The 27,794-nt window shown below is 44.8% G+C and overlaps 1 protein-coding gene across 1 annotated transcript in view; it reads left to right on the top strand.

Moving 5' to 3' along the window:
* NEGR1 (neuronal growth regulator 1) overlaps positions 1–27,794 on the top strand; it is a 452,107-nt gene that overhangs the window by 287,543 nt on the left and 136,770 nt on the right. Inside the window, exon 4 of the mRNA XM_035123509.2 lies at positions 12,411–12,542. Coding sequence (XP_034979400.1) covers positions 12,411–12,542 — 132 coding nt within the window. The remainder of the gene's footprint in view (positions 1–12,410; positions 12,543–27,794) is intronic.

Genomic DNA, 27,794 nt, shown 5'->3' on the forward strand with positions numbered 1-27,794 from the left:
GCGCCTACATGGACAACTGTGAGTCCAAAATGACTCCCAGGCTGCACACCTGATCCTTCAGGGGCACAGTTACCCCATTCAGGACCAGGGAGTCCTCCACACCTGCCCGCCTCCTGCCCCCCACAAACAGTACTTCTGTCTTGTCAGGATTCAACCTCAATCTGTTAGCCGGAAATAGGTGCCGGAACTCACCATGAAGTTCTTACAGTAAGTGCCACACTTTTTAACCAAAAAAAGAGAGGTGTCAGTATTGCGTACTCTTGAGTTACCCCCCAAAAAGGAAAAAAAGCACTGATGGAGCCCTATCTGCAAAGCAGCCTTTCAGTTTCTGTGATGTGCCTATGAGTCCCTGTAAGAAGAGATTGCAGCACTTCACTTCCTCTTCCTGCATGAATCTCTTTGTCCTCTGTGTAGTGCGCTAATAATGCCTGCCACCAATAAAAGCCTTCCTTTTTCTGCAAGGAGAGCCTTCCTAAGCGCTGAATGGCAAGTATATTTGACCCTAAACCCACAGACGAATGTATGAAAAAGCAGTTTCGGGAACTATTTCGCAACATGTAAAAACTTTTATGATGTTACCAAAGAGGTTCAAGGTTTTGCTTTGTTTTCCCGCCACAAAGCAAGGTGCTGTAATACAACAAATGCAACACATGTAAAGGAAGAGGGAAAAGCTGACAATGACTTCTTTGTAAATGGCTAAAATTAAAATACACCAAGCATATCTGAATCGCAGAGGTGTGGAGGACGCACGGGCTACAGCTGAAAATAACAAGGGACAGAATAATAACAGTGTGCTGGGGAGCATAATTGCAACACAGCATAAAATTCCCGTAATAACACTAAACATTTGCAGGTCAGTGTTATCGCCAGCCTGTGCTTCGGGATTAGCTATATTGCTCTTCCATCCTGGAGGAATCGCCTCCCCATTAGCAAATTTTGGTTCTGATTCTCTCTCTGTGTATGTGGGGGAGGGGGGCGCGCACGCACATGCACGTACCGTAACTGAACTCTATCCAATACAATCCTTATTATTTCTGGACAGCACTAAAGCTCTGAAGATGTATTACACTAATGTATCATCATAGCACTGTCATTCTGACGATATATTAGTGTAATACATCTTCAGAGCACTCAAATGATGGGGCTGTCCAGGAGTTGATTCAATTCAATTACTGGACAAAAGGCATTGCTAGTCAACTGAATGGAGAAAGAGAGAGAATACTTCCTGGAGAAGCCTTGCTAGAGCGCATTAGTGCAAAAATGTCATTATGAAGGCTATTGTGTGAAGGCTGCTGCACAATGATATTGAGGACACACTCCTGTATTCATAAGGAGAAAACACAATTGTACGCTGGTGAGCTGGGTTGCACTAATTCCTACAATCATGGTTTCCAAAAACTGCTATGTGGTTGTGGGAAATTGCTATGATCGTGTAACTTTGTGTGCCAGACTTCTCTGCTAATTCCCTCTGCATGACCATAGGTATATGCAAGGCAAGATCAAGGATAGGCATACCGGAACTTGCTCCTATTGTATCAAAGAAATTCAGCAGCAGCACACCTATAAACCCATCCTTCAGGTGGTTATTATACTTATTATATTTATTTAACAGCAATCTTATGTATCTTGGAACACTGATATGGTTATTATATTTATTTAACAGCAATCTTATGTATCTTGGAACACTGATGCCCACTTTGCATGTTATGGAGGAAGAATGTACACAAAATAAAGTCTGCTTGTGAGGGCACATGCCATGTTTGAAGAACTTTCATTTGTGCATGCAGACTGATCTTTCTGCTCTGGGAATCAGACCAGGATCAGGGAGACTTAAGGTTCAAAACCTCACTGTGTGACTACAGGTCACTGCTATGTTTCAGCCTAAGCTACTTCATAGGGTTGTTCCAATAAGAAAATGGATGTTTATACTAATAAAAAATGAGGAATGGCCCTTAGCTCTGTGATAGACCAAGTGATTCCAAATTCAGTCCCTGACATATGGTCAGGAAGAACTGCATGCCTGTGACCCTCAGAGGTGTTACTAGTCATAGGAGACAACAATGGGCTAGATGGACAAATTGACTGACCTGGTGTTGAAAAGCACACACTTTGTATATGTTTTTTATCCATCATATGTCCAATGACCCTTAAACTGGCCATTGAATTTCAGAGGTTCCTGTGGCAGAAAAACCTCTCTCTTCCCACTACTTCCAGTTTAGCAAGAGTTGAAAGGGACCCAAGGGTCATCTAGTCCAACCCCTTGCAATGCAGGAATCTCAGCTAAAGCATCCTGTGGCCGAAGACACCATAATGTTGTAATAGCAGGAATTATGAAAGCTAGAAGGAGAACATTATCAAAGCTCCCTTTTTGGAGACAAAGGAAGGATGCAACTGTCCCATGCTATAGGAAACAAATGGAACAATGGGGAAACTGGGACAAATCTGAGTTTGTTCTCTTTTAAATCTGTCAGCTCCAGATTTCATATTCTCTTTGTAATGATGAAATATACAGATCATAGCAAAATAGCTGAATTTTCTAGATGACTGAAAGAATTTGTTGCAGACATTTTCATACGTGTGTGTGTGTTACGGGGAAACAGTGTAAAACAATTCAGTGGTTTTATTTGATGAGCACTGACATACCTCCCTTATGCCATCATTATTCTGCTGGCAGGCAACAGCTTGATTATGGGCACCAGAACTGCTCTTATCTTCCAGGTGAGAGATGAAGGAATGAAGTGAAACATCTGTTCCCTGCAGCTAAGTTGGAATGGGTCTGGAGATTAGCCAGAAATCCTTCAGTGGCAAACCACGGCAGGAAGAATCAACTCTGACTTGGCCAGGAATAGCCAAAAGCTCAGAGGACTCTCATTTTTCATGTAGGAAAATAGAAAATTGGACATTAGGCCATTATGAATAATTGCCCTGGCCTGCTGAAAGCTATTTATCTCAATCTCAGTCTGTGGCATGTATTTCATATTTACTTTCATGTCTTAGTAGGGGGAGATGAGAGCACACATCAGTGCCTGGATAGGGACTGTGTGTCATCCTATCCCAACAGATTGAATATTTGTAACTGGGTAAAACTCAAAGTGAGGATTCTGATGTAGTAGGGGCTAGATCGATTCTGGGCAGCTCCCAACGAAATACTAAAAACTCAATAAAACATCAAACATAAAAAAACTATACAGGACTGCCTTGAGATGTCTTCTAAAAGCCAAATAGTTGTTTATTTCCTTGGCATCTGATAGGGGAGCATTCCACATTTTGTGCTGGTTTATGCCACAATATCCATAACACATTTGCCATGTGGACATTTACCCTTCCTTCCAGTGCCAACATCGCATGTGACCATAGGAACAGCATGTGACTTGACTATCATTCATTCATTCCCCACCCTTTCCCCCCTGACAGGGACTCAGGGACTTAGCTACCGTAGTCTAAGTCTTTAGACTTCTCTGTCACTTTCTTCTGTTCTGCTTTTACTGCTTGTGGTATTCTTACAACCTGAATCATGTGCGATAATGGGTAGGAGCATGATATGAGAATTCAGCAGCAGAGATTTGGTTAGGTACGATGACATTTCGGACACACTACTTACCAACCCTTTATTCTATTGTTCCTTGTTATTGAGGGTGAGTTGCTCTTTCTAGGTCTGCATATATTGTGCTGCCATTCTAAAGCTTCAACCTTTTTTGAAAGGCTTTTCTTAAATATTAAAAAAAAACCCACTAGACTTCAATGACAAAATAATTGTAACACTTATTTCCACATCTGTAATGTTCTGGGACTTAAGATTTGTTGTGACCAAGTAATAAGGCTTCACAAGATCTGTCAGCTCTCCAAAGCCCTAAGAATATTCTTCATAGTTTCCTTTAAAAGAGCCAGGTTAAAATTGGAGGGACCACCACTGGAATAGCTAGATGTGATGAGTATATATTTAACTCAGACTGAATGCAAATTTTGGGCAAGCAGGTCATTAATAAGAATCAGCCTCACAGGTGCTCAATCTTGTGCTAGTATGATGAAGCTGCAACATGTGAAATAGGTGTACTTCTGGGTAGGAAGATAGAAAATTCAGTATGCAACTCTCCAGGACTTCAGACAGGAGACAGCGCTACCTGGAGATGCCAGGGATTGAACCTGGGACCTGCTGCATTGCAAAGGAGATGCTGTGTCACTGACCTACAGACCTTTCCTTGATCAGTGGCATTAAACCAGGTGTGCTGCAAGGCTAACCAAGGCCTGCGTTAAAGCAGAATGAGAACACAGCACCGGTGATGGGTTGTGACTTCAGTATTCAGAGCTCCTAACAAGTAGTGAAAAGAAGGGTCTTAACACTTGGTAGACTGCTATATATGTATACTGGGCTTTATCTGGCATCAAATTGTGAAGGCTTCTTATTTGGCTTCATGGCCACAAGCTGTAGGGGGATATTTATTGAAAAGGCTTCATCCACGGTCGCTGCGATCTTCAGCTCTTAGCAGGTTAAAGGAAGTTGGCAATTAAGCCTGCACTCCTATGCATACTTACTTCTCAGTACTCCCATTTGGACCCAGGAGAATGTATTTCAGAGTCAACATGCCCAGGATCAGAGTAAACATCTTGTCACAAAGGTGAAGGTGGGAAGTCTATTGCTTGGGCCATGCTTGTGACATGGGAACATTCTGAACAAAAACACTGAAGAGAATTAACTCTGTCCCTGGCTGTTTTGTTGATCTCTGGTGAACACTGAACCTTTGCACCTGTAGTGTGGGTAGCCTGTCTTCTTATTTTTCTTCTTTTCTCACAACAGGACATCTGACCATGCTGCTATCCATGTAGTGTACAGATATCCATCTGGTCTATTTGTTTCAGTGTCTTATGCTATTTCCAACCGAGAGCAGCTGTTTTTATCTGCATCAAGAGTATTAAAATGTAGATAGACATCCTTTATATCAAGATTCTACCTCTAAGGCAGCAAAATCAATACCCTAATGTATCCCAGCACAACAGCTGGGTAAGGATGCCTTGGTAAAATGACTGTAAAAGGAAAATTCAAAGTTACTTCAGAGCATGGTGACTTTATGGATCTCAGTTATATATAATTTAGCCTGACAGCAGTTCGGCTCAATGATAAAAAGTTAATATAACTTTGAGAGTGGTGGTGGGGAATTAAACTTGGCTTTTTCAGTTTTAAAACCAATATGTACACTAGCCTCAAAACTAGCAATTTTGAAACAGCAGTGAACTGGACACTGTGCTTCTAGGGAAAATATAAATAGTCCCTATGAGTCATTTTATCTCTGAATAGAACATAAAAATATACTTTTTCAATAAAGTGCTGTTTGAGGATTGCCACTTAGTATTAAAGGGAAACTGCAGTGCAGTTTACTATAAATTTTTATTTATTACAAGACAATGTTCTCTGGAAATGGACAGCTTTATGCTGGCATTACTGTTACTTACTATTCTCGCGTCATTGTAGCAACACCACTTTGATGATTGACAGTAATGCATCAATTTAATAGCCTTAAAAGATTTGTTGCTCTAATGATGCATTTGTGTAATGATGGACCATCATTTCATGAAACTTTTTCTGAATCAGCACTTATAGAATTTGCATGGTTTGTTTTAAAATTTCTGCAGAAAGTGACACCCAGAGATAATTTTGTTTTAAAAAGATGTTATCAATCATTATAGATACAAGGGTCGCCATTAGCTCTTTAGGGTTTCTGGAGATACCACAGCTTTTAGGGCAGGAGTAGCCAATGTGTTGCCTCCTGATGTTGTGGACTACAGCTGCCATCATTGCTGGCCATTGACAGTGTTGGCTGGGGCTGATGGGACTTGAAGTCCAAAATATCTGGAATGCACCTCATTGGCTGCTATCCATGGCTTAGACCAGGCTTCCTCAACCTCAGCCCTCCAGATGTTTTTGGCCTACAACTCCCATGATCCCTAGCTAGCAGGACCAGTGGTCAGGGTTGATGGGAATTGTAGTCTCAAAACAAGGTTGAGGAAGCCTGGCTTAGGGATAAAGTACTTTGTATGTCAGATGGAATCCATGGCACATCCAGGAAAGACCTCAGGGGTTGGTACTCTCAGGCAGGTGCCAAAGCTTTAGCACCTCAGAGGAACACCGCTAATCCCTGAACTGCTGAAAACTGCTTGCAATCAGGTCCTGCTTACAGGTTCCCCACAGGGATCTGGTTGACCGGGTGTGGCGCCTCAGAGGTGCCACTGGGGATGCCATGATTACGATTTAGAATGGAACACACAAGGTGGTAAAGGTAAAGGGACCCCTGACTGTTAGGTCCAGTCGCAGACGACTCTGGGGTTGTGCCGCTCATCTCGCTTTACTGGCTGAGGGAGCCGGCGTACAGCTTCCGGGTCATGTGGCCAGCATGACTAAGCCGCTTCTGGCGAACCAGAGCAGTGCACGGAAACGCCGTTTACCTTCCTGCCTATTTATCTACTTGCACTTTGACATGCTTTTGAATTGCTAGGTTGGCAGGAGCAGGGACCGAGCAACGGGAGCTCACCCTGTTGCGTGGATTTGAAATGCCGACCTTCTGATCAGCAAGCCCTAGACTCTATGGTTTAGACCACAGCGCCACCCGCATCCCTACACACAAGGTGGAGGGGTGCCGATTTTTGGTGTCCCACAGGGTGCTGCTAAAATTCATAATTTGAACAAAGGCCCTTCACCCTCCAGTTCCTAAAGTGGTTCAGAGTTGGTGTCCTGGACATTAAATGGATAGCAGGAATAGATTGCAATAAACATTGCTGGAAAATATGAGGAAATTAAATTGCACTAAATTCTACAATGGAGCCCAAGTCTGCAATGCCCTACAATGGTAGAAAAGTAATATAAATTCAAATAAAGCAATAATACATGATACAGAGATACATTTTATGTCATTTCAGAGCTATAGATCATCAATATTCAAGATAGGAATGACTCATACTGCAGAGCAGAGAGCACAACCCATATGACATGGGCAAAATGAATAAATAGGGAGTTGTCTGTTTTCTTTGCTCAAAATAAAGCATGTTTAAAGGCAATCTGATAATTTAAAAAATGCAAAAGCCATGAAAGATCTTTAAGTAACAAATTTCACAGTTTGCATCACCTGGCAATAATCCCAAATTCACAGGTATTACACATCTCTTTGGGCTATTGATCATCTTAACCAAGGGTCAGCAAACTTTTTCAGCAGGGGGCCAGTCCACTGTCCCTCAGACCTTGTGGGGGGCCGGACTATATTTTGAAGAAGAAGAAGAAGAAGAAGAAGAAGAAGAAGAAGAAGAAGAAGAAGAAGAAGAAGAAGAAGAAGATGAACAAATTCCTATGCCCCACAAATAACCCAGAGATGCATTTTAAATAAAACAACACATTCTACTCATGTAAAAACACGCTGATTATCAGACTGTCTGCAGGCCGGATTGAGAAGGCGATTGGGCCGCATCCGGCCCATGGGCCTTAGTTTGCCTACCCATGATCTTAACCCTGTGCAGGCAAACATCCTTATATACTGAATTCAATTCATGCACAAGAAGCATGTATTTTTATTTTGTATCTGTACTTGATAATTTCCATGTTCATTAATTTATCAATGTATGAAAATTCACAGATAATACCCAACAATGCCTTCATCATGATTCCGAGGCCTCTGGCAGTAATCATGCCACTTTATCCTGGGAACCGAAAAACAATAAAATAAATATGATTCTTGTGACGGAAAACCATGTCCATTTAGCCTACGAATTTTTGGGTTCACACAGGACATTTAACTAATTTGAGGTTGGAACCCTATACACACTTACCCGGGAGTAAGCCCTATTGATCTCAGTGGGACTTGCTTCCAAGTAGCCATGCATATAATTGAGCTCTAAATGGCTTTATTAGACGATCTCCTCTTCTCCAGCAAGATTGATTTTTCATGACTCACTCAAATATGAGCATTAATCCACATTTCTTATTTAATTGCTACTGAGCATTTGCTTTTACTGTTACTGTTAGTCCAGTTTTATGCACAGCATTGTAAATATCAGTAAAGTTCAACTTCAACTATATAGATATAAGATATAGATATATTTCTCATGATGGAAAACCATGTCTATTTAGGATCTAGACTGCTTGCTTGTGAGTCCAAGCATTCTTACATTATATTGCACTTTTATTTATGATGACAAATGAACTGGCAACATGAGTGAACGCTGCATGTGGAGAGTTCCCTCTTTGCTTTGGACTTGGTGTGTGTTTATTTATGTATTTTAAAAACACAGCATAAGATAGCAGATTGGGGTGGGGTGAGGTGGGGTGGGGAGAGACATAAAGTGCTTGCAGATCCATGCCCGTAATAAGAAGTAAATTCAGAGGAGTGAATGGAGAGGGAACTTACAGTACATTGGATTGAGCTGCAAAGCTGTAGCCCTATGTTACCTGAGGTTTCCCACTGAACTCAGACTAGAGGTGAATTAGATTGTACTTTAAAAGAAGGACTTAGATTATTAACATCCTCCTAATGCTTATCTTTCTCTTACACTCAGCATTTCCTGACTATTCTCTTTTCTCTACACTCGGAAGCCCTCCCTCTGCCTTGTGCCTTCTCTAAAGGATGGGGAAGTAATATTGTAGTTCCAATGCAAATTTAACTTCTGAGCATGTGGCTTCCTTCCTCTACCATAAAATACAAGAGTTTAAGGGTGAAGAAAGACGTGTGTGTGCCAGGGGTGGGATGACACACATAACAACTTGATACTTATAATCTCTTTTCAGACCTGTACTTGGGACAAATATTCTAGTTCCCCACATCCAGAGTTAGCCTCGACTAATTTTTCCTGCCACCCAAATTCAGGATTTTATAAATGCCTTGTGCTGCCTAAACAAATCTGCAGAGCGTGATAGTGACTCTTCTATATGATGTTCTTTGCAGCACATAATTTTAATAGATTACTATGGCATCTTCAAATAACATACACCCACGTGCGTTTTTGTTCTAAGAAACTCTGACAGACACTAATAACAGCTCTAATAAGAACTGTTGCAGGCACTCTTGGCAACTTTTTTTTTTTACATTGCATTTCATTTCTGGAAGTATTTGCTATTCAGTGTCCTCTCGCTCTCACTTATTCCTCCATCAGCACCCTTTGCAGTAGCAGTCTTTTGTACAAGGTACATCCATTTTCCCTGCAGTTATTGTTTCTGATGATATTTTTCAACTGGACTGATGACTGCTTCCTCAAGCTGGCAAGTTACGCTGCTTGTGTGGTAGTGCTATGCTGGCCTCTGAAGCCTGTCACTTCTGTCAATATTGGAGTGGCAGCAGTATTGACCTTGGCTGGAGCCGAATGTTGCTGCTCTCAAGACTGCAAAGCAAATTCTACCAGCATTACAATCCTAGAGGCAGATCAAAATTTGAAGGCTGGGAAAATCCTAAGGTGCACAGTTGAACTGCACCATGTTCATTTCCCTCATTCAATGAAGTTCAGAATTAAATGTGCCACCAAGACCCCATTCTGCACTGTACATTCACAGAAGTATCATACCACTTAAAATAGTCGTGGCTTCCCCCAAAGAATCCTAGGAGCTGTTGTTTGTCAATGGAGTCGAGAGTTGTTAGGAAACACCCACCCACCCCCCAAGATCAGGCATCCCCAAACGGCGGCCCTCCAGATGTTTTGGCCTACAACTCCCATGATCCCTAGCTAACAGGACCAGTGGTCAGGGATGATGGGAATTGTAGTCCAAAACATCTGGAGGGCCGAAGTTTGGGGGTGCCTGCCCAAGATATAATTCCCTGGTTATGGGATTGTTACATCACTTTGGAAACTGTAGCTCTGCAGGTCTCTGCCTATTCCCACAACCCCCACCCAATGTCAAGGGTTTTGGATTGCTCTGTAAATCCCCCATACAAATCTTCAGTTATAAGAGGTGTTTTGAATTCTGAGGTATGACGTCCGCTTCATAGGCCCATTTGCAAACAGTGTCATTCAATGCATCCTATTTGTAGACAGAGAAATTGGGAGAACCAGCAGTTCCTCAGGTGCTGGGCTCCTCAGAGCAAGGGCTAATTCAGAAGACAGTCACCTTTTATATTTTCCTGTCTTTTTTAATTTTTGCTGGCATTTAAACTGGCAATACCAACAACTTGCAGCTTGGACACATTTCACACCCTCCATAATTCCCCTGACTTGCTTCCATTCCAGTGCATTGTGAGGGGGATATAGTGGTGAATATTCATAAAATATTGTGCATAGGAGCATAGGAAGCTGCCTTATACTGAGGCAGATCATCAGCCCATCTATCTCAGTACTGTCTGCACTGGCTGGCAATGGCTTTCTGGGTTTCAGACAGGGTTCTCTCCCAGCCCTACCTGGAAATAATGGGGATTGAACCAGGGGGACCGCCTACATGCAAGGCTCATGCTCTGCCACTGAAGTGTGGCCTTTTCCTAAAGTTGCCTTCTTTTTCTAGGGCTGTGGGTGGGTGGGTTCTATTAAGAGAAAAATAGCACATTTCCCCCACAGAAAAATACCATCTGAGGAATTTTGGATCCAAGCGTATTTTTTTGTTTTTTCCACCCCCCCCCCACCTGCTGCAATTTAATGCAATGCAGTGCTGCAAAACTCGCTTGATACTTCTCAGTAGGAACCTGATACCAGTATAACATAGCAAAGTGTATTCAAATACCGCTGCGACAGCATACGAAAACAGAGCATTTTGTACTAGGCCACACTACTTTCAAGCAATGCAAAATGTAGCTTTTATACCATTCTGGCTGGTAACATATGCTTCATTTCAAATTGATAGTAAATAATATTTTCCTAGAAATTCATTCGCCCTAGCAGAATGTAACAGCAGCCAACCGCATAAACAGGAACAGCTGGCTCTTTAGCAGAAGCTTACCTTTCATAATATATTCCTTCCAAGTGAAACAGAAAAGGAGAAAACAGCATCACTCCACTGTATTTTGTTGTATCCTATTAATTGATTTCCCTGCCTCTGCTTTTCCTCATTTTTAATTATGATTTGGCAGGCATATTTTGTTTTTTTGCATTGGTGCTTCCATTTCTGCTTTGAAACACTTGAAATAAGGTCCCAGTCCTGTGCTGGGAGTAGATATGGGGGAGAAATTCAAATAACATTTAAAGCCAAATCTATCAATTTCACACCTTCTGAAACATTATAAGAACTGCATGAAAGCTGCACTTACCTGAATTTTTTGATGCAGTCTTCTGAGCAATGTTTACAAAAAATGCATATATTAGGGGAAAGTGTGCATAAAAGCGAAAATAACATTCAAAATGCATTGTAATAGGCAAACAAGCTTGCAAAAAATGTGCACATTAGTCAAAATTGCTTGCAGAAATACTCTTCTTGGAAGAAATTCACTCTAGAATGCTGGTGGATTTTCATGCAGGGTTTTCATTTGGAAGTGAATGTAAGTATGCAAAAATAAGAAAGCGAGAGAACCAAAATTAACAGATTCATCCCTACTGAGGTGGGGAATTGTGCTTCTGCCTGGCTTGGGGACGGAGGCACGATGCTCCGACAGGGTCCAAGAGCCCTTCCACCACCTTCCCTAAGCCTGAGGCACAATGTCACACACACAACATCTGCCCCTCCTCGCCCTCGCAAGCCTCTGGCCCTAACTGTTCCCCTATGAAAAATTTCACCACACACTACTACTGAGCCCCACCTCTTGTGGATCCTTGTGGTATACATTGGCTGAAGCCACGGCAGGAAATCTTGGCATGGTTGCAAAGGCCTGCTGTCACCAGGGCCCTTTGAGTCCGGCAGCTGAGTAGGAATTCTCTTGGCCTGTGTCTTGATTTTGAACGCAGGCACGTACCATACATGCTTGTATACACATTTAACCCTGGACTAGAACACAATGGATATCGGAGCTGTTAACAGAACATTGCAATTCAGAAGCTTTAGTCAAAATGAAATGCCTTTCCACAGCAAATATTTGAAATGTGTGTCAGCTTTTTTTTCCTAGGTAAGGCAGAACCTTATGTTTTGTAAAAGTCAATATGAACTGAAGCATAATGGTGAATTTTCATCTATCCTGCTAGAGGGCTGTTCAACTCAATTGCAAAATGGGCATAGATTTATTTGATGTATGCCAAGGTTAGGTAACTCTAATCAATTATAAAGAGACGGTGTATATTGCTTCCTGTGGTAGTCATTGTTACAGTATTGCTCCCTTATGTGAGGCTGTGCAATGTGCAGTTGTTTTCAGCACATGGGAGAAGGGGTGAAAGATGTAATCGTTTGTCACCTTGATTTCAGGAATAGTTCTGTCAGCAGTTTCCTGCAACAGCTGGTTGTTTTTACCTGAATGGAGCTTCAATTAGCTCCAATGAAATTTCCTGTACACTCTTTTTAATCTCTCTCTCCCTCTCCCCTTTAATTTCAGCCAAACCATTTGAAAGTGGACAGTATTTGGACATCTATGGAATTACAAGAGACCAAGCTGGGGAATATGAATGTAGTGCTGAAAACGACGTCTCAGTCCCAGATGTGAAAAAAGTAAAAGTCACAGTAAACTGTAAGTTGCATGTGTTTTGGAGGGGGGGGATATTTGAAATGAAAGAGTTTGGTGAAAAACATTGTGATGTAGAAGATGCATTCAGGTAGTTGTCAAATAGTGGCTATCTGTGATGTTAGCTGTGAGAGATTAGCACCATGGCAACAGGTTCTGTGCAAAAGCAACCATCTTTGCCGTCACTGTTTAAACTTCTGTATGCATCCCTCTGCATGCAAATGTATAGGTAGAAGATATCTTATAATGAATGCCACCATGATGCTGCTTCCACAGGCATTCATTGTACCCAGTTGAATGACTGGAAGGAGCTCATGATGGAAGCCTTTCTCATCAGACCAAGAGCTTTTATCTTTCATGGCAATCAGAAGGACTGATGTTTCATGCTGCTTCTCCTTTCTGTGACTGAAAAGGGGGTTCTGACACCTGAGCATACAATCCCTGGTAGCTTACCTGACTAGGTCCCAGTCTCAGACCTGGGCTCAAGTCCTCAAATTTGGGAAACGGCGTAAATGGTCAGTAAATTGTCCGCTACTTTAGTGTATTTGACATGATTAGCTTTATTTGTACCTATTGGGTCCCGCCCACTGGTCCGAAGACAGTGAGGTAAGCCGGACCAAGGGATTAGGTTTTGCCCCTTCCCTACTGAGTGTTAGCTCAAGACATATCCCTTTAAGTGCGTGGTGCCCTTAACAGCTGTAGGGCTATGTTAAAGATGCACATTGAACCACCTGGAGGGCCCTGCAGCATATGGCTCTTCTCCTGGTGCTCCAATTCACGTCACAGTGGGCACTTCACTAGCCTAAATTTATTATTCGTATGTTCCATTCAGACTAACAAAATCATCATTTGGGTGCTTGGTGCTGCCTCGGATTGGTGCATTCCAGGTGGGGCTTTTACATTATGCCAATCCTGTGAGTTTTTCAGAGATGCCAGACCAGGCTGTAGATGGCTAAATGGACCCTTCGTAACATCTTAGAAGGGCAGCTTTTTAAAAAAATCTGTGTCCATATAAACATCTGGGGTACCTAAGCAAGTTTCTCTCCTTGCTGGGCTCTCCAGTTCCTTATAGCACACAACTTTAGTTTTTCTGCAAGGTGGACACTGGAAAGTTATTTTGGAAACACGAACTAGGCTTGTTTTTTTAACTTCTCAGACGCATGGTTTCAAGACTTCTGTTGCTTGGGGCTTTCTCTCAAATACCACTGTATTATTTCTTGTTCTTCTTTCATAGACAGTGTCACCTCCCATGCTGCTATAACTTAGTTTCAGTTTCTGGGCTTCTATTCAAAGGTCTGTATTGTGTGTAATATGCTTTCAACACTATTATTAAATAAGGAAAACAATAAATAGCAATCCCAAGATGACATTGGCATAAGAAAATGTGCTAAAGAAGTGGAGGATATTCTTAGAAGGCTTTTTCAAGGGGCAGTTGTCTGTCTCTACCTAGCAGCTCCTCACCTAGCCATTTCGTGTGAAATGCAGAAATACTGTCAACATCTGTTCCCTACTAGAAGCAATGATTCATTCTGACTAGGCAGAAGAAGAACATTCAGCAGCATTTAAGGCTAAAGCTTACTTGCATTGGGAGAGCATATGCTCTCTATAGCTATAAAAACTACTGGTTGTATCTGATTTTCATTGGACTTTAAATGTAACATTAAGCACAACTAGAAGTTTAAAGCTGCAAAAGTGCTAACTTGGATTTGGCAAGCAGGGGAAAGGACTCTAGGTCTCTGTCAGAGCCATCACAGCTCCATCCCAAAGCCCAACTTTGGGAAGGCAGCACAAGGGCTGGGGGCGAGTGTCAAATGTTGCTGAGGACCATGAAAAATGGCACCGAGGGCCATATCACCCACTCAAGCTGCAAGTTGGACCACCCTGCTATTGTAATGATCTATGGAGAAGTAACAAATCCTGAGCATCCAGCTGCTATGTATTATGTTCTTCAGAGCCATTGCCTAATACTGTTAAGTGATTGTTGAACCTCTGAACTGGGTCTGATTCTCTAAAACAGATGTTACCAAACTGTGGTCTGTGGACCGTCAGTGGTTCATGAGTTTCATACAGGTGGTCCATGGCATGTCTGGCTAACTCAGCAGTTATTGGAGACGCACTCCATTGTCTCTCGAAACAGACAGATGCCAACGATATTTCTTATGTTGTATTTTATTGCATTGCAATTTGAATTCTGTGGAATGCAAACTGCAATACAATGAAATGCAATATAAGAGTTAAAGGAAGCAATAACAAATGCAATAAAAATCATACAGCATCTAGCACGGCACACTGCAATGGCTACAGCATGCAGGAAATAATCAAGTCATCATAACCAAGGCCATTAGCAATTTTCAAAAGATCTGCAGGGGGTGACTTGTGCTTTGTGCTTTAAAGCGTAGCTGGTGGTCTGTAAACACCTCAGAATGCTCTGCTTTGCTGGCAAGTATATCATAGTACTAGCAATGGGCTATCTCTGAGGATTCTTTTGGTCAAACTTGTTTCTTGGTTATTGCCTGAAGCTGGAACAGGAGCACTGGAATCCTCCTTGGATTGCCTTGAGCTCTTCTCTGTATAATGCAACTCTATGTTGGATTGCACAGCCTGTATAAACTGAATGGTTAGTACAGTATAGTGCCTCCTTATTTTCTGTTTGAATAATCCACAGCAGTATTACGGTAGACTATTTTTCATATCCTCCTTCCTCTTCTGTGAAGTCTGTGCAAATTTGCTAGCCGTCCAACATGCTTAGGGTTCCTCTGTATTCAGAAGCTGACTACCTTTCATTATCACAAAAATAATAATTAATATTTCTCACTTGTGAGCATCCAAGAGACATTGCTGGCCACTTTGGGAGGTGCAGTACTGGGGTGTAGTATTCTTGCTTAAATTATCAGAATATGGGTATTGGCATATTTAGTCTTCATAGCAGACACATTGATCTCAAACCTCTTGGAACAGTCTAATCTTCCATTAAAAACATGAAGTTCTATTGATTCGATTTCATCTTTTTCTTTTGAATGCATGCTGTTGTAACAAATAAATTCCTAAGTATTTTAATGCACACAACCCCTCCCAGAATCTCAGATCTGTTCAGCTATTTGTTAGTACAGAGGTAGGGCCTCTTAATGAAAAGTATTTGAGTATCCCCGCCCCCTCTCCTCTCCTGAATTTAAATACTCCTGGTCTCTAAGAAGCTGATCAAATATATTCCAGTGTCTTCCATCCGTTTTCTCTCTCTGCTTCTTTTACTCATATTGGAAAACAAAATCTCATACAGTTTGGCAGAAGAGTCTCATAACAGCACAGCATATTGTGTGTTCAGGTCTTGCACTTAAATCACAGTATATTGCTACTTGTATACCTCTGGTTCTCTGACTTTATTGCCTTGCCTGCTAGATGAAAAGAAGATTTTGAGTAAACTGCTGTATTAACTGCTGGTGCTGCCCAGGACTCTCTCCTGCTGTGAGTGCCCACAGGCCCTGTCCCTGCCTCCTTCCACCTGGTCTAGGGCGGGGCCTGGAAGGCCTCATAAAGGACTGCTGCCGCTGCTCTGCTGCTGGTGCTGCCCAGGACTCTCTCCTGCTGTGAGTGCCCACAGGCCCTGTCCCTACCTCTCTCCACCTGGTTTAGGGCGGGGCCTGGAAGGCCTCATAAAGGACTGCTGCCGCTGCTCTGCTACTGGTGCTGCCCAGGACTCTCTCCTGCTGTGAGTGCCCACAGGCCCTGTCCCTGCCTCTTTCCACCTGGTCTAGGGCGGGGCCTGGAAGGCCTCATAAAGGACTGCTGCCGCTGCTCTGCTGCTGGTGCTGCCCAGGACTCTCTCCTGCTGTGAGTGCCCACAGGCCCTGTCCCTGCCTCCTTCCACCTGGTCTAGGGCAGGGCCTGGAAGGCCTCATAAAGGACTGCTGCCGCTGCTCTGCTGCTGGTGCTGCCCAGGACTCTCTCCTGCTGTGAGTGCCCACAGGCCCTGTCCCTGCCTCCTTCCACCTGGTCTAGGGCAGGGCCTGGAAGGCCTCATAAAGGACTGCTGCCGCTGCTCTGCTGCTGGTGCTGCCCAGGACTCTCTCCTGCTGTGAGTGCCCACAGGCCCTGTCCCTGCCTCCTTCCACCTGGTCTAGGGCGGGGCCTGGAAGGCCTCATAAAGGACTGCTGCCGCTGCTCTGCTGCTGGTGCTGCCCAGGACTCTCTCCTGCTGTGAGTGCCCACAGGCCCTGTCCCTGCCTCCTTCCACCTGGTCTAGGGCAGGGCCTGGAAGGCCTCATAAAGGACTGCTGCCGCTGCTCTGCTGCTGGTGCTGCCCAGGACTCTCTCCTGCTGTGAGTGCCCACAGGCCCTGTCCCTGCCTCCTTCCACCTGGTTTAGGGCGGGGCCTGGAAGGCCTCATAAAGGACTGCTGCCGCCGCTCTGCTGCTGGTGCTGCCCAGGGGAACTTGAAACAGCACAGAGTCCTTTTTAAAATGCTTTTTAAAGAATTTTTAATGTTTTTATCTTCTTTGGGGTGGTAGGTGGGAGGGATTTTTAGTTGGGTGTGGGAATCTGTTAAATTTTAGTGTATTTGTAATTTTTATTGTTTTTGGTTTTATTGTTTTATTGTGTTTGGGGTGGTAGGTGGGAGGGATTTTTAGTTGGGGGTGGGAATCTGTTAAATTTTAGTGTATTTGTAATTTTTATTGTTTTTGGTTTTATTGTTTTATTGTCTTTTTTGTGTTCTTCTTTTGTTGAGTTCTTGGCTGTTTTTTAGAGGTTTATTTTGTTTTTAAGGGGAGGGGTCAGGGCTGCCCGGGAGGGGGTCCCAGCAAGCAAAATGGCTGGGGCAGATTCCACAGGGGGGTGTGCACTGGAACAACCGATCTCAGTGGTCACGGGTAGGAGGAGGAGTTACGCTAAGACCAGACCATGTCATTACCGAGGAGGCAGACTTAGTCGTTGTCTGAGGACTATCCCTGCCTCCAGGTCTGGTCCTGACCGGACGGATATTGGAATCAGCAAGGGATACCCACATGACCTGAAGGTGCTGCTGTGCAATGCCAGGTCGATGATGAATAAGACCACCGCCATTCACGACCTGATTGTGGATGGAGGATTTGACCTGGCATGTGTGACAGAGACCTGGTTGGAGGAAGCCGATGGGCCCGTTCTTGGCGCTGCTTGCCCACCAGGTTTCTCTTATGCACAGCAACCCAGGCCATCTGGGCGGGGAGGGGGGGTTGCAGTGATTTTTAGGAAGTCATTAGTTTGCACCAGGCGTCCTATTGGGAAGACCCAGTTCTCTGAGTGCATGTTCTGGAAGTTGGGCAATAGAGGCAGTACAGGATTCCTTTTGGTGTACCGACCTCCCCGCTGCACCAAGGATTCCCTGCCCGAGCTGCTTCAGGTCGTGTCGGATGTGCTCCTGGAGACACCTAGCTTGGTTGTCTTAGGGGATTTTAACATCCATGCCGACACGACCTTACAAGGAGCCGCTCGGGACTTCGTGGAAAGCATGGCCACCATGGGGCTGTCCCTGAATAAGTCTGGCCCAACTCATAGCCGCGGACATGCCTTGGACTTGGTGTTTACCTCTATGGATGTTGGTGATCTGACATTAAGTAAAAGCGAAACAAAAGAAGTGCCATGGTCAGATCACTTTCTGGTGCAACTGGACTTCTCCGCAACCCTTTCCCTCTGCAGGGAGGTGGGACCGATTCGGATGGTCCGCCCCCGCTACTTAATGGATCCAATTGGCTTCCAAAGAGTGGTAGGGGATGTTTTATCCCATGTCGATGGCCTTTCAGCTGATTCCCTGGTGGCCCGCTGGAATGCGGAGTTAACCAGCGCTATTGACTGTCTGGCTCCGAAGCGCCCTCTCAGATTGCATGGAGCCCGGACAGCCCCGTGGTTTTCCCCGGCGCTGAGGGCAATGAAACAGTCGTTGAGACGGCTAGAGCGCCGGTGGCGGAAAACTCATTTTGAATCAGACCGGACACGGGCTAGAGCTCAACTTCGAGCCTACCAAGTGGCAATGGCGACGGCGAAGAGGACCTTCTTCACTGTCTCCATCGCATCTGCAGAAAACAGCAGCAGGAGACTCTTCCAGGTGGTTCGCAATTTAGCGGAACCACCTGCTCCATCCGGGCCCAGTACGGGCCACATGATCTCCTGCAATGATTTTGCAAAGTTTTTTGCAGATAAAGTCGCTCAGATTCGGGAAGAGGTAGACTCCACCGTGGGAGCAGGGCCGGGGCGGGGGAGTGCTAGAGTCCTGTCTAGTCAAGTTTTGTGGGATCAATTTCAATCTGTTACCTCCGAGGATGTGGACAGGCTGCTTAGACGAATGAAACCAACCACCTGTCTCCTTGATCCTTGCCCATCCTGGCTTATAAAAGCTAGCCAGGAAGGGCTGGGCGATGGGCTTCGCGGGTTGGTAAATGCTTCTCTCCATGAGGGAGCCTTCCCAGACCCGCTGAAAGAGGCGGTTATTAAACCGCTTCTTAAAAAACCATCTTTAGATCCGGCCAATATGGCCAACTATCGCCCAGTCTCAAATCTTCCATTCTTGGGCAAGGTGATTGAGCGAGTGGTTGCTGAACAACTTCAGGCACGCCTGGAAGAAGCGGACCATTTGGATCCCTTCCAGTCAGGATTCAGGCCTCATCATGGGACTGAAACTGCCTTGGTCGCACTGGTCGATGATCTCCGGCGGGCTAGGGACAAAGGTAAGAGCTGTTTCCTTGTTCTGCTGGATCTCTCAGCGGCTTTTGACACCATCGACCATAACATCCTTCTGGACCGTCTAGAGGGCTTGGGAGCTGGGGGCACTGTCATGCAGTGGTTCCGCTCCTTCCTCCTGGGCCGTGTTCAGAAAGTGGTGGTGGGGGATGAGTGTTCAGACCCCTGGGCGCTCACTTGTGGGGTGCCTCAGGGTTCTGTCCTCTCCCCCATGCTTTTTAACATCTATATGCAGCCACTGGGAGAGATCATCAGGGGGTTTGGGCTGGGTGTCCATCAGTATGCTGATGATACCCAGCTCTACCTCTCTTTTAAATCAGAACCAGTGAAGGCGGTGAAGGTCCTGTGTGAGTGCTTGGAGGCGGTTGGAGGATGGATGGCGGCTAACAGATTGAGATTGAATCCTGACAAGACAGAAGTACTGTTTGTGGGGGACAGGAGGCGGGCGGGTGTGGAGGACTCCCTGGTCCTGAATGGGGTAACTGTGCCCCTGAAAGACCAGGTGCGCAGCCTGGGAGTCATTTTAGACTCACAGCTGTCCATGGAGGCACAGGTCAACTCCGTGTCCAGGGCAGCTGTTTATCAGCTCCATCTGGTACGCAGGCTGAGTCCCTACCTGCCCACTGACTGTCTCTCCAGAGTGGTGCATGCTCTAGTTATCTCTCGCTTGGACTACTGCAATGCGCTCTACGTGGGGCTACCTTTGAAGGTGACCCGGAAACTACAACTAATCCAGAATGCGGCAGCTAGACTGGTGACTGGGAGCGGCCGCCGAGATCACATAACACCCGTCCTAAAAGACCTACATTGGCTCCCAGTACGTTTCCGAGCACAATTCAAAGTGTTGGTGTTGACCTTTAAAGCCCTAAACGGCCTCGGTCCGGTATACCTGAAGGAGCGTCTCCACCCCCATCGTTCTGCCCGGACACTGAGGTCCAGCTCCGAGGGCCTTCTGGCGGTTCCCTCATTACGAGAAGCCAAGTTACAGGGAACCAGGCAGAGGGCCTTCTCGGTAGTGGCACCCACCCTGTGGAATGCCCTCCCACTAGAGGTCAAAGAGAACAATTACCAGACCTTTAGAAGGCATCTCAAGGCAGCCCTGTTTAGGGAAGCTTTTAATGTTTGATGGATTTCTGTATTTTAGAATTTCTGTTTTTTTTTGGAAGCCGCCCAGAGTGGCTGGGGGAACCCGGCCAGATGGGCGGGGTATAAATAATAAATTATTATTATTATTATTATTATTAACAAGGGGAGAGAGTCCAACCAGGGGGAAAGATCATAGTCACTTGGTCCTTTGATGTGGAAATTGTGTATCATTTGCCACTCAGCTTCCTTTGGACACATTGAATAGGATTCTGATTTCATCTACACTGCTGTAAATCTGGAGTAACTGTCTAGAAATCAATGAAGTTACACCAGATTTATGGCAGCATAGCAAAGTCCAATTTGTCCTAATGGCCTTGGTTCTACAATTGTAATTAAAGTAGCGGTAAATATTGATGGATGGTTGAGAGTGTACGTGTAAGCCATGATTCACTGACGAAGCTTCAACCAGCAGCAACTCCTGCAAGAGAGACATTGTGATCTCTGTATCATGCAAATGAGCATATGCCTGGCAAGAGAGTTAACTCATTAGGGTGGAGCAGCCATTACACCCACCAGATGTGCATTTAGCAGAACAGCTGCAGGCAGCAAAAAGCAGCTCAGAGTTGGAGAAATGATTTGTGGGTGTGTCTGCGTGTTCATTTTCAATGGATGTGTTTGTTTTCATGTTTGGAAACAAATTCCTATAATACCCCCTAATCTACTTCATTGTTTCCAATGAGTCTAATTCTGAAAGTCATATTGCTAAAACTTGTGTGGTGGGGTATATTCCTGTATGTTTAGCCCTTTGACACTCAGTTTGTTTGGTGGTGGTTGGGATAGACTGATTCTTGGTTGTTGTTTTTATACTCATGGATTGAACATGGATTGTCATTTGTTTGTTATGGGGAGATGCTAGACTTCTTGTTTCTATGCCCATGAGATCCCTGGCTGCACCAGATGGTGCTTCTGGAATTGTACCCAAAGGGACTGTCAGGTTGCAGGCAGACCTAGAAATAGTGAAGATGCTGACTGGTCCCAGGGCAGCAGAGGAAAAGCAGCCCAAGCTAGCTCTCCAAAGGAGAATGTGAACAGAGGAAGGGAGCATGTTGTGTGAGAGGGCATATTGGCACCCCTCCCACAATATGGTTCTCCTGGGCTTCAGGAAGAGAGGCTGCCAGGGAGGAAGAGACTAACTGTACAAGTGGAGCCCAAGAAAAGGAACTATTCTCTTTCACCTGCCTCTGGATTCCCTGCTTCTTCAGTTCACCCATAGACTTGCTTGAACCTCATAGTCAAGCCAGACACCATAATGCAGGTATGGCCAAACTTTGCCCTCCAGCTGTTTTGGGACTACAACTCCCATCACCCCTAGCTAACAGGACCAATGGTCAGGGATGATGGGAATTGTAGCCCCAAAACAGATGGAGGGTGCCTCCCATAATGCTATTGTCATTTTAGCAATCTACCAGTATATCTAATTTGATTCAGTTCTGCTTTCAAATGACATTCCAGGCACTAAGTGACTTTCCTGATGGGCTTTATTCAAGGGAAACTCTTTGTCAAGTATTCTGAAACATACCTTGGGAGACCTCCCATTAGCAGCAATTGCCTCCATCCCTATTTCTTACCATGGTTTACCATCTACTATGTCCAACCATGGGACACTATGGCTTATATCTAGTGTATATCTAGTGTCTAAGACTATGTGGAGTAGACTCATTAAAATTAATGAACATTACTAACTTGGGTCTATTAATTTCAGTAGGACTACTCTGAGTAGGGCTTCATTGGATACAGATCCCAGTTTATAAGCAGTGCCAATATTACCCATTAGACAGGAGGGAAGATTTGCAGAAACCAAAGCAGGATTAATGTATAGTGGGGTGCCATTTTTGCAATTTAAAGCCTGCTTTTGCATATACGTATTACCGGTAATGATTTCTAATCTTCAGATAATACTTGCAGTTTAGATCTTGCTGAATCTGGAATTATTATACTCCACATTGGCTTGGTTAGCACATAACACTACACAATGGTTTAATAAACCATAGTTTAGTTTGATTACCCAAACCTGGTCCAGCGTCTTAACCATGGTTTAGTAACACTAACAAACCAACACTCCTGAGCCATGATTTGATGTTGGTTTATAAACCTTGGCTTATGTTAACTATGGGTTAGTGTTACGGTATGTGCAAATCATAGCTACACAATCACTTTGTAAGGAAACTTGATATTATTGTATCCATATTACAATTAAGGTTGCTGAGGTGAGTGACGAAGACTTAAACCAAGGGCTTTCTGGTCATATTCAGAGCTGCTATGCCTAAACCACCAGGCATGTGCACGGTAACAGTAAAAATATTTCAGAGGTTGCGGGAATTACAGGACCAGCAGATGCAGAGAGAACAGCAGGAGGAGAATAGCAGGAGTGGCCCTTCTAGGCCTAAATTAGACAAACAGGAGATGAGGAAGTAAAATTTTCTAGTCCGTACCATTTCTGCATGAATTTTTTTGTTATTTCCAATTTAAAAGGGGGAGAGATGTCCTGACTGAGATGCAGTTGATAATTTCCTATCATTTCAAGTTTTTGCTCTGTACTGTACAATATTGTTAAGATGCGTGAGAAGCTACACTGCTGAAACACAAGGCATATTTTTTAAAATATTGAATATTCATTTCATGTAGTAAACAGCTGCTTAGCCATCCAAATGTATGCAAGAAAAATTATCCATTTTAAATTGCTTTTCAAATTTGAAGTTTTGTGGATGGATTGCTTTAAATGAGACATAAACAAGGTCTGTGAGTGTTTTTGTAGCATAAATAGTATTACTCTTCCCTACATCTACTTTTATTGCATAAATTATGTTTTCTGGAAAAATAAATGTGTCATATGCTCTTTTAATGGTGACCTTAGAAAACATGGTAAGTGTGTGTGGAGAGAGAGAGTTTTAGAAGCATTGTGAAAGTGCTAGTTTCTCCATGTGAGAATACTATTCCAAATTGAGTAATACAGATAAGAATTAATGCCATTTTATTTTCCCAGTGTTTTTAAAAATCATTTTCTATTATATTTTTATGAAGCAAATGTTGATTTATAGATAATAATCTTAACCCCTGTTGAGTCATGTATTAACTAGATTTTAATATGTTACCAGAAAACTGGCTGCTTGTTTGTACCTACAGCAGTTTCGCTAGGTCTTCAATCTTGTAGACAAAAGGCTTTTTTTAAATAGTGAAATTAGAAAAAGATTAAGTTCTCTTATTCCTAGCAGCAGATCATTCTGAAAATTGTAAGTAAGTGGTAGGCACCAATGTGGCCGGAAAGAAGTCAGAAGGCTGTGGGGTGGAGGAGGAGAATCTCTCTGCAAAGTTTAGGCTTCCTATCAGCTTGCTGCTTCTGTGCCAGTTCACCATGGAAATATGAGCTAGGCTTTGTTTCTTTGGTGATCTGGCGCAGGAACAGCAATGTGGCCGGATGGAAGTCAAAAGAATACTACAGAGGATGGAGAACCTTCTTTTCAAGTGTGAAAAGGGGAAATCCTACCTCAATCACCTCAACTGTAAAAGTATTTTTATGAGGTTCAGTTACATTTGATGGTGTCTTTCTGGCTTCATTTTTTAAATAAATAAGATATTTTGTGTGTGTGTGTGATTTGTAGCTTATACTTTACATTTCATAGTAAACTGAAACAAGCTAGTGCCATCTGCCCTTGAGATTGCCTGAGGCCTTTGCTCTTCCTTCAACTTTGCCCAAATTATGTATGTCCTAGAGATGTGCCACCTCTGCGGAATGTTTTGCTTCTGTGGCTGAAAATAATTGGTTACCAAATGTAGAATAATTTTGTGGCATCTGTTGGCCACTGTGAGAACAATATGCTGGGTTAGATGGATTATTTGGCCTGATCTAGCAGCCTTGTTCCTATGGTCTTATGTAACAGCACAGAATCTTGTTTTGTTATCTTCTAAGTCAGGTAAAGGTAAAGGGACCCCTGACCATTAGGTCCAGTCGTGACCGACTCTGGGGTTGCGCGCTCATCTCGCATTATTGGCCGAGGGAGCTGGCGTATAGCTTCCAGGTCATGTGGCCAGCATGACAAAGCCGCTTCTGGCAAACCAGAGCAGCACATGGAAACGCCGTTTACCTTCCCGCTGTAGCAGTTCCTATTTATCTACTTGCATTTTGACATGCTTTCGAACTGCTAGGTTGGCAGGAGCTGGGACCAAGCAACGGGAGCTCACCCCGTCACAGGGATTCGAACCGCCGACCTTCTGATCAGCAAGCCCTAGGCTCAGTGGTTTAACCACAGCGCCACCTGGGTCCCTCATCATCATCTAAGTCAGGCATCCCCAAATTTCGGCCCTCCAGATGTTTTGGACTACAATTCCCATCTTCCCCGACCATTGGTCCTGTTAGCTAGGGATCATGGGAGTTGTAGGCCAAAACATCTGGAGGGCTGCAGTTTGGGGATGCCTGATCTAAGTCAATAGTAATTCTGCAGAAAAACTGGGTTCTCACATTCAGTTGTGTTTTAAATTCTGTGCCCTATGGTTGAGTTGGACATGCAACCTCACTCAGAAATATATATCGTTGCACCACCCCAATCCCCAAGCAGGGTGAGATCCCAGAGGTTGCAGGCACTTATTCAGGGTTCGTGTTTTCTTGGAATGAGGTGCAGTGGAGATGGTGTCCATATGTGGTGTCCATTCACACATATATACAACCTCAGCCTATGATGAAGGGTTCACAGCATTAACAGCCCAAGGGGACCTTGGATTCCAGCAGAAATCAGGCATGGCTCCCAGCCTGCTGCCTTGTTTCTAGCGTCTACCTTCTAGCTCACACAACTCCACTGGGCTTTGTCTTTCTAACTACCATTGAGTTGAGAGAGTGGAGCCCACCCATTTATCATCTGATGCAAATCTGCTTCCTCTTTTACTTTAATAACCCATTAGCTCACCATGAAGCTAGCCAGGCTATTTCAGGAATTAGAAGGACCTCGGTAGCCTGAGTCAAAGGATTTTATATCTGTATTATTATTGTCTGTATTTGCATTAGGATAAAGTAACTGCCTTTTGGTTCCAGAGGGTACAGCTACTATTGGTTCATTTAAGCTGCTGTATTTGGATCCTCTGTCTTATTGGTTTCCTCCAAAAGGCAGCACTGTGATTGCTTGATATTGTTCCCTCCAAAATGTATCCCTTCCTAGCTAGTCCCCTGTCCCTATAAATGTAGCTTTCCTCTCCTCAGTCTTCAGTCTTGTTCACTTTAATAAAGAGCTGTTACTAGAGAACTGTCTCCAGCATGTTTTGTCAAGAGAGCTGAAATCACAAACCCAACGTCACAATAACTGGCGACGAAGGTGGGATCCGGAATGCTGAGGAGCGGTTAAACACAACCCTGCCTCAGAGTCCGGATTGCAGCTGAGAACAAGACTCACTGGCCAGCTGAGAAGACGACCCTGCCCGCTAGGACAATGGAGAGTCCAAGGGTATTGGAGCCCTTCCAGCCATCAGAGCCCCACACCTGGGAAGACTACGTTGAACGCTTCGAGTTCTTTGCAGTGGCTCAAGGGATCACCGATGCCAGCAAAAGAAGGGCCACATTCCTGAGCTACTGTGGGCCCGAGACCTTCAAGCTGGCCAAGGCATTACTTGCTCCAGCGAAGCTGAGTGAGACATCTCTCAAAGATATTCTTGCCTGCCTAACAAGCCACTTGGCGCCTACTGAGACCAAGATGGCCCGGCGGATGGAGTTCCATAAGAGGCAGCAGCATGCTGGGGAGTCTGTATCCACATTTCTGGCTGAACTCCGGAAGCTCGCTCAGCACTGCGGCTTCCAAAATCTGGAAGAGACTCTCCTGGATCGGTTTATTGGTGGTCTGAGCAGCAAGAAAGCCAGAAGACGCATCGTGGCTAAAGAAGAGGTTACCCTTGCTTCAGCCTTGAAAGAGGCCACCGCCACGGAGAATTATGAAAGAGAGGAGCTTGATGCCAGTCGCAAGGCCACTAAGCCACAGATAGAAGTTGCGCATGCCATGGACAAGCTAGAGGCTACTCCGAGCCAGAGCCCAGTCCGTGGGGTTGAGTCGGTGCATCAGGCCTGCACAGTGCACAGAGATCGCCGAGGCAGTTGCCCAGGTTGTGGCGGAAACCATGAAAGGAAGAGTTGTCGTTTCAGGGATGCTATCTGCCGGACGTGCGGAAAGACGGGTCACATCGCCAGGGTCTGTAGATCGGCGGCGTCGGGAGCGACAGGAGCACCTAGACTGGAGCATCGCAGACCGCCCACAGCAACTCGTTTTCTAAAGGACTGCCACTACGTAACGGAGATCAACGGGAGGGCCGTGCAGTTTCCAGCGCAAGGCAAGGCACACGTCAAGGTGAAGATTGAGGGTCAGCAGTGCGACATGGAGGTGGACTCTGGATCTGCATTCACCATCGTGTCGGACCAGACCGCGAAGACATTCTTCCCCAGGGGTAAGTTGCCCCCTCTGGAGCCCTTCCCGGCAACCTTGCAGTCGTACTCAGCAGGCCGCATCCATGTTATGGGAATGTGTGCTGTAAGAGTACAGTTCCGGGACAAACAGGCTGTACTCAAACTGGTGATTGCGAAGGGCAGTCGCCCCAGTCTCCTGGGCACTGACTGGTTCCCCGCCCTGGGACTGAGTATCTCAGGGCTTAATTCAATCCAAACCTGCCCTGAGATGAGCGAGGCATTATGCAAGGAATTTGCTGGTCTATTTAATGGAAAACTGGGTTGTTATAAAGGGCCCCCAGTTGACTTCGAGTTGGACCCCGGGGTGGCCCCAATCCGACTCAAACCAAGGCGAGTGCCATTTGCACTGCAACCCAAGATCGAGGCAGAGCTGGATAAATTGGTCAAGCAGGGAGTTCTCTCACCCGTGGACTCTGCTAAGTGGGAGACTCCAATCGTCACACCCCTTAAAGCAAATGGGGAAGTCAGGATATGTGCAGATTACAAATGTACTATCAATAAGGCACTCAGGGGAAACTCATACCCCATTCCAGTCGTATCACATCTGTTGGCTAAACTGGCTGGGGGCAAGGTGTTCGCCAAAATTGACCTGGCACAAGCTTACCAACAGCTGCCAGTAACCCCACAATCAGCGGAAGCACAGACTATTGTCACACATAAAGGGGCGTTCAGAGTTAACAGATTACAGTTCGGAGTTTGTGTGGCCCCAGGGATTTTTCAAGGGCTCATGGAACGCCTGTTAAGAGGTCTGCCGGGGGTCTTGCCATTTTTTGATGATGTTTTGATTGCTGGAAAAGACCCACAGGAACTGGTTGCGCGTGTCCGTGCAGTGTTGCTCAAGTTCAAGGAGGTGGGGTTGCAACTGAAAAAAGAAAAATGCAGTTTTGGGGTGCCAACTGTGGATTTCTTGGGGTTTAAAATTGATGCATCAGGCATCCACCCCACAGATGCTAAGATTAAGGCCATCA

This window comes from Zootoca vivipara, chromosome 7 (genome assembly GCF_963506605.1).
Source record: "Zootoca vivipara chromosome 7, rZooViv1.1, whole genome shotgun sequence".
In the NCBI taxonomy this organism is placed as follows: Eukaryota; Metazoa; Chordata; class Lepidosauria; order Squamata; family Lacertidae; genus Zootoca; species Zootoca vivipara.